Consider the following 7,365-nt stretch of genomic DNA (forward strand, 5'->3'; position numbering starts at 1 on the left):
TTCACAGAAAATGTTTATTTGTTAACAACTCGATGAATTATAAATCTCACGTCTAATTAGCATATAAGTTTACAATCGTCAGCATTTATTCGTGTTTTTTTTTTTACAAAGCATGAAAATAATAAAATATATGTCATTGAGGCGAGCAAGAAAAAAAACCCCCTGCATAAATGTTTTAATCAACCGACAATTCCAGACAAAGCCCCGTCCACGCATGTCTGCGACAAGTAGTTGAAGTAATCAAGAGACCCATCTGCTTCCGGTGCGCAGCTCATTGGACAATACATCCTTCCGGTGAGGTCACACTGGATGTAATGGTGCCGATCTCCAGCGATGCCATGAAACAGCTTTCCCGCGCTTATTTTGTCATGCGTACAAGGAGGTGAAAAGCGAGGACATGTCGGACAGCAGAGGAAACCGTTAACCTCATCGCCGCCATAGTTGGTGGAAGATGGCGGACGGACGATCGGAGAAAATGGAGTCGACCCCGACTGAGTTCCGGAACCGGAAGTCAGACAGGTAAGAATGTTCTGGTCCCAGACCTCACCCCCCGGACATGACATGAGCCAGGCCTTACCCCACACGTCACAATGGATAAACTTGGTGTTGTCCGCCTGATAGGTGAAAAAGAAACGTCCAGCCTGGAGATTTGCGAGCGTGCATGGGGAAGAATCCGTAGAGTTCTTCTTGCCAACTATACAAGACGATGAGGTGTTGCCGACACATTGCTGGCAGGATTGGTAGTACGACTCGAACTGAGGACATTGTACGATGTAGAGCTTCCCTGACAAATCACACATAAGGTATTTTGTGACGTCCGTGGGATGGGGAAATTTCAAGACCCCCTTTTCCAGGTTATCTTTGGTACAAGGATTGGGGAAGTTCCATTTCTCTATGTAAAAATATAAGATTGTCATAGTTGTGAAGCATGCATACAATACATATAATAATGGTTACAAATGTACCACTTTGCCCCATAAACCACAAGCGCTAAAAAGTATATCAAATACATGTAGCAAGCATACCTTTGCAATTATCCGGGCATTCAATTCTTATTCCATCTACGTAGCACTTGACGGCTGTAAGAAGAAAAAGAAAAGAAATAAGATTGTCCCCCCAAATAGATCTAAATGACACAGTCCCTAAGTACATATACAGTACATTTTTCCCAGTGACCCGATCCCCCACTTACTGTGGTCTGTGTGGTCCCCGTGGAAGGGGGTGATGGTGATGGTACAGCCCGTGCTGTCGGTAGCCTGGTTCTTGAGGGCGTCCACTAGGTTGATGAACAGGGTCTGGTCCACGGAGGAGTTGTGGAATACGGAGGTGGGGTTCCCGGGGGACACGGAGTTGATGGTCTCGTAGTAGCTCTCCCCGGGGTATGCGTTGTTGAAGGCTGTGTAGATGTTTCCCACCCCGCAAGTCATGTTTGTCTGATGAAAAATAAACCCATAGAGTTTTCATAACTTTGCTGTTAGAACAAAGTTATTAATTCTATATGCAGGCCAATTTGCAATACTGTTAAGAATTACAAGATATACTCTCTTCTTTAAAATACAAACATGTATATATATATTCACAAAATACCTCACTGCCATTTAAACTCAAACGATTTTTTAAATCCCTCTTCTGTATACCGGTATCATATTCTAAATTTGCTATAATGTAAAATCTCTTTTTATATTTTATTAAACAGGAAATGTTATGGATACATCATTTAAGTAAAATGCTTAACTAATGATACCGCTGGTCGAATATGGGAAGTGTGTGTGTGTGTGTGTGTGTGTGTGTGTGTGTGTGTGTGTGTGGTGGGGGGGGGGGGGGGGATGAGGAGTGTATCCAAAATCACGTTTGGTTGTAAAAAGGGATACAAGTCAAGGTTTCTTCTAAATTTGGAATCCCAAGTTTAGAATAATAGTTTGATTGCAACATAGAATGTTTTAATTACTCTAGTCATATGTGTTAAGAATAGAGTTATCTCTCTTCCGGTAGCATGAAATAATTACATAATTTACATGCATTATCTAAAGGCGTGATACTGTTCTGCTGAGTACATCTATTATGAATCTTGATAGCCACAAGGCAGCAAGTGGCGAGGGTGGTTGAAAAAATATAAAGATAATAAGCAATTCAAGCAGAGCGAATAATATCACTAGCTCCCCCGATAAGAATCGTATAACTTTTTTATTTAAACATTGCTTAGATTAGTGCTACCCATTCAACTTAAAATCAAAGGCGGAACGGCCACAAAGGCGTCGAGCTGACATTTTCTTTTTTAGATAGATTGATAAAATGATATCAATAATTTGATTTTTTGTATCATAGTCTGTCCCAAGATATTTATGCAGCACATTTGGACGATTTTTAATAAAAATACACTTACCTGTGAAAGAAGTGCAATTAAAATAGTTGAAAGGGATATTTTCCAAGATAATTTCATTGACACATTATCATCTTTCACTCGAAAAAATTCACAGGAACGAAAACAGATTCCTTAATGAGATTTATAATGGGGAATGTTTACATCTTTTCTCCATTCGGAATACACTCGGAATACATCGCGCAATATTTCAACGTTATCATCCGGGCTTGCTGCAATACAAAATCTCCGTAGACATCACATTTTTTAGCATTGTATTGAAACCTGCTAAGCTAACAGGGGCGTTTTGACTGAGAAATCTTGGAAATTTTTCATACTTTTGAATGAACATCGTTTGAATCCTGAGGTATTTATAAATATCAAGCAATTAAGCCAAATGTGAATCCAAAATATCTTGGGACAGAGTATAATAGTCGTATATCAAATAATACATATTAGAATAAAAAAAGTAAATGAATTATGTTTTGCGTTCTTTAAAAACAAAAATCACTATATTTCCATATATAATATGTTGTGATGCGTTTATAATACAATAACTCATCATAGTTACAAAAATTAAAGAAATTTCAAAGTTAAAAAAAAATTATATATGTATTTTCTTTCTGCTTTAAACAGTCTTTGAACAATTTTCAAGGTGAATACATTGATTACAGTGTGTCTCTAATTATAATAATAAAACATACTTTTATTTATTTCAATTCCCTTTGGTATGGTTGTTTACAAACAAATCCACAACACGTGCTATTTTTTGCTCGACCAAACCGACTGCATTATCGTGTTTATTTATTGCAACAAAATCACTAGAGACGTTTATCGCTTATATTCATTTTGGAGGCCGTGCCCGATAACAAATAAATTTACATATCAAATTTTATTTCTATCGGGCACGGTCTCCAGTTAAAATGTAATCGATAAACTAAAATAATATTTAGTAATGTTTACACCTTTTGTATTCATCCGCCATTCTTGAATGGGCAAATTTATACTTATGCAAAGAGTTATCAATAACCAGGGAGGCAAGGTTGGATTTTTTGTACACAATGTAGTTGAATAAATGGAATAAAAATCTTGTAATACGTTTAATACTTTAAGGAACTTATTTTTTTGTGCGCATTTAAAAGGCGGTGCAGTGCATGAATTTTTGGACGATTGCCAATCCAGACGATCGCTAGATTAGCTCGACGCTTTAAAAACCAGGATTTGTGCCTACATTATACAGTAATTTATATTAAATGAACCGATATTACTCTTTGGGAAGCAATTAAAAAAACTTCCAAAGAAAAGAGTTTCTTTTTTTTTTCTTATTTTATTTATAATGTTTACTTGATTTTGTTGTTAATTTTGATAAATATTACGTCACAACATGGATGTGTCCCATACCACCTTAAGAGTCTCGATAATAAAAATAATTGGGATGTAAAGTCATAGCGTAAACTTGGTCCCATTTAACGCATTTTAAAATTTATTTTTTCAAAGTACGTTGATTTAGTACCAAATTGACCGCTCTTTGAAAACATTTTTCAAAGTACCAGTGTTTGATGTATTAGAATTACTAGCCACATACCTCCAATGTGACTCCCGGAATCGACGTCAAAACAGCCAGTGGTGGACATTTCTCTATGACACAGCTAAATGTGCTGTTTATGTAAACGGGAGCTGTTCAAAAATAGAGAGCATATTATTATAATGACAGCAGTTACTCACGTGTCTTTTGCTAAGTAGATTTTAGACATTTTAAAATGTTAATGATTTAACGTGTATTACCTCGACAAGAACTCTGAATGAGTTCTTCTTTGAGTGCCCGTATTTCGTCATAGCCTGACACGGTGAACACATGGGTACAAGACGGCGTGGAGGCCATGTAGTTGAGCTCACTGGTGTCAATCCTTGAACCTACGCCGACAGAAAACATTATGACGCCGCCACTTTTAGCGTTATCAGCAGCGTGTTGGGTGTTGATGACGTCATCAGACTGCCCGTCTGTAATGACGATGACAACTTTTGCTGCATTGGGACGACTGTACGTAAAAACGCTGTTTATTACCGATTGTAAAGCAGCCGCCGTGTTTGTAGATCCGGGATGGAAAGGCAAGTGTTGAATTGCGTTTTTCAGCGGAGTTTTCGATGTGTGTGCACTCAGGTGAAATTCAATCCGGGGCGAATTGGAATATGTAATAACCGAAACACGCGTTTTGTCCGACGCAATATTGAAAGCGTCAACAACGTTACTCATGAAATATTTCGCTCTGGTGAAATCGTCACTCGATAGGGAATTGGAACTGTCAACAACAAAAACTAAATCGATTGCTTCATTTCCATGGCAACCTAAAATTTAATGAGTAAGCTTAAGCAGTAGTTTCTTGTTTTTTCAATTTTACCAAACAATGGAAAACGTTTCAAATCTCGCGAGAAATAGAAATAAGAACAAAAAATACCTTGGTCGAGAAGCTGAGCCAAATTTGTGAAATTGTGGCCCCCAGATGACTGAAACAAGCTTTCATAGGTATTTGCTTGGTCCTCTATCCTCCAAGCCACTACACTATGCAGCTTAGTATACAGTGCGGCAGCAATACCCGAGTACAAGGGTTTCCGAAGATCCGACCACGTGACGTAGTCCCAGTTGATTCCGAACGTGTTTCTGATTATGTTCTTCTCGTTCTGCAGTCCAGATGTCGTTTGGGTTTCCCGGAACTTATCTTGGTCCACCTAGTACACATGTATTGAAATAAACATATAACGAATTTTCAAAAGCTTTGCAAATTTATAAAAAAAATATTGCAAACGAGTTTACTTTAGGATTTGTAATGCATCAATGATGTAGAATATGATTTCTCCCATCCTTCATTTTTTTTCGCTCTGTGAATCCTCGGATATCTCACTCTTATAAAAGTCAACTTTGAAGAGGGATTCAATGAAATATATTTTATATATGTTTTACCTGAATTGTTTTAAGGTAGCAAAAAAAAAAACAACAACAGAAAAGCAAAAATTTTCCTATCATTACATGTATTATTGGAGTGAAACCTGTAAATATTTTAACCATGTTAACTGTAAAATAGATCTAGCCTAACAATTTTGGCCCATATCGCCCTAATCCTACCATTGTGACCTCATTTCAGTGGATCTAAAAATGGAACAGTCATTGTTAGCTATTGCAATGCCAATAAGTTACTTTTGTAGATATTACTAATGTTTATTATAATACTTCTTTTTATACAGGAGGGGTTTCTGTTACTTAAAGACACTGAAATGTATTGTAACTGGTAACTTAAAGTTAAATATTTGACAGAGGTGAAAATTGAAACTCCCAGATTACGTCATCATATTTGACTTTTGACCTTTTGATATGACCTACAAATTTGATGTGCATCAAGCATAAACACCTGTGATAATTCTGTGTCCAAATTTTAGGTTTTTACTTGAAAAAAAAATCCCAAAAGTTACACGTTTTTATATGATATAAGGCTAAATTGAACAAAGATCAAAGGAAGATCATTCAAATGTAGGTATCGATTTTATCAAAAAACGCTGTACCTCGATTTTTTTATGCTTCCAGTAAATGATGGGTATGATTTACATTTCGTTCTTAAGATACTGGATTAAAATTAACTTTTATAAAATATTGAGCCACTATTTCATGCATTTGAGAAAGTACATGTATTTCAAATAGCCAATTTTACGAATGTTTGTACTACCTTAAGTAAAAAAAGAAGAAGCCACATACAGTCATACACTAGTACCCGGAATAGTCATGTTTCAGTTGGGACCTACCTGCCAGATTCCGCCATGATAATTACTCCTGCCGTAGGTCTTGGGATCCGTCCCGTCTCTTGACTGCACGTAGGCCAGACGTCGGAGAAAACGTTTGTCGTCTGCGAAAAGACAGGACTCCCTAATGAGGCTGACCACCGACTCGACCACAGAGGCCCCCAGGGCCCCGGGCTGTCGGGTCTGATCCACGGCCCAGCAACCGGCAACCAATGCCCCCAAAGTCAGAACCCAGAGAACGCCCGACATGGTGTATCCTAGTGTCTGGTTATCTAATGACGGGTATCCTTCTTGTAAAATCTTTTTGTGTCGAGATGAGATCGGCGCGAAGACATCGTTCCGTTGTCATCTTGAAATTGTTGGTTTTTCCAACATTTATTTCTTGAATTTGGCAGAAAACACTCGAGATTATCTTAAAAGGCGGTATCCCGTTCTCGAACCATTTTTGCATTTTTATCAATTTTTGGTGATAAATGAGGATAAGATCATAAGGACCAATCTTCCGGGTTCATAAGTTCCAAAGCAGAACGCAAAAGGTACCATATATCCACTGTTACATGTTTGCTGTAAACATTTTGGTTAATGAAAAGAAAAACAAAATTGATGATTTTTTTTTTATTTTTCCGATGCAAGAGGTACTCTTTATAAAACCTATCAGGAGTATTGGTCATTTGGCCTAAGAAGAAGTGTGATCATGCATAGGTTAGAAAAACCGATTGTTTGCTAAATCAACACTCAAAAACAAAACAGAGCTGTATTTTGCACGATCCGATTATAGTTATTTCGACAATGAGTACTGGATTTCCCCTGCCACTTTGTTTCTATCTTCACAATGAGTGATAAGAGAAGATAAAGACATACATGTAAAAAATTTGCCGACGACAGTTTACAGTTCTTCAGCTATGACATATACTTAGATAGATACCCATGAATTCAGCAAACAAATAATTCTTCAAATCCAAGGCTATACTAGAACCATTTAAACAAGACATTGGACTTTCGGTATGATTTAACATCTATTTCTTGCGTCAAAACAAGATAAAAATGACGCTGGTTTCAAGAGAAATACTAGTATGCACCGATTGCGTAGTCTTAGCTCAAAAGCCAGACAAATCTTGTTGATATCAAAGAACCAAGGCTGTTTGACCAACTACTCAAAATCCAAGTTCCTGTTAAAATGGTTCTAATATGCTTCTCAATCCAAAATATTTTTTTGT

The 7,365-nt window shown here is 37.2% G+C and overlaps 1 protein-coding gene across 1 annotated transcript; it reads right to left on the bottom strand.

Moving 5' to 3' along the window:
* LOC128156666 (uncharacterized) lies at window positions 1-6,444 on the bottom strand. The gene is made up of 7 exons (XM_052818893.1): window positions 6,152-6,444; window positions 4,816-5,086; window positions 4,145-4,705; window positions 3,945-4,036; window positions 1,193-1,433; window positions 1,026-1,079; window positions 1-892 (listed from the first exon to the last, which is right to left on the bottom strand). The coding sequence occupies exons 1-7, from the start codon at window positions 6,395-6,397 to the stop codon at window positions 180-182; spliced, it is 2,178 nt and encodes a 725-aa protein (XP_052674853.1). The 5' UTR covers window positions 6,398-6,444; the 3' UTR covers window positions 1-179.
* Between the last annotated feature and the right edge of the window lie 921 nt (window positions 6,445-7,365).

The sequence above is a fragment of the Crassostrea angulata genome, chromosome 7 (genome assembly GCF_025612915.1).
Source record: "Crassostrea angulata isolate pt1a10 chromosome 7, ASM2561291v2, whole genome shotgun sequence".
Classification (NCBI taxonomy): domain Eukaryota; kingdom Metazoa; phylum Mollusca; class Bivalvia; order Ostreida; family Ostreidae; genus Magallana; species Magallana angulata.

Coding starts and splice junctions, on each gene's coding strand:
- LOC128156666 (XM_052818893.1), bottom strand. CDS start 6,397: ATGTCGGGCGTTCTCTGGGTTCTGACTTTGGGGGCATTGGTTGCCGGT. Junction 4,037..4,144: donor CATTCAGAGTTCTTGTCGAG/GTAATACACGTT, acceptor ATTTTTGAACAG/CTCCCGTTTACATAAACAGC. Junction 1,434..3,944: donor TTCCGGGAGTCACATTGGAG/GTATGTGGCTAG, acceptor ATTTTTCATCAG/ACAAACATGACTTGCGGGGT.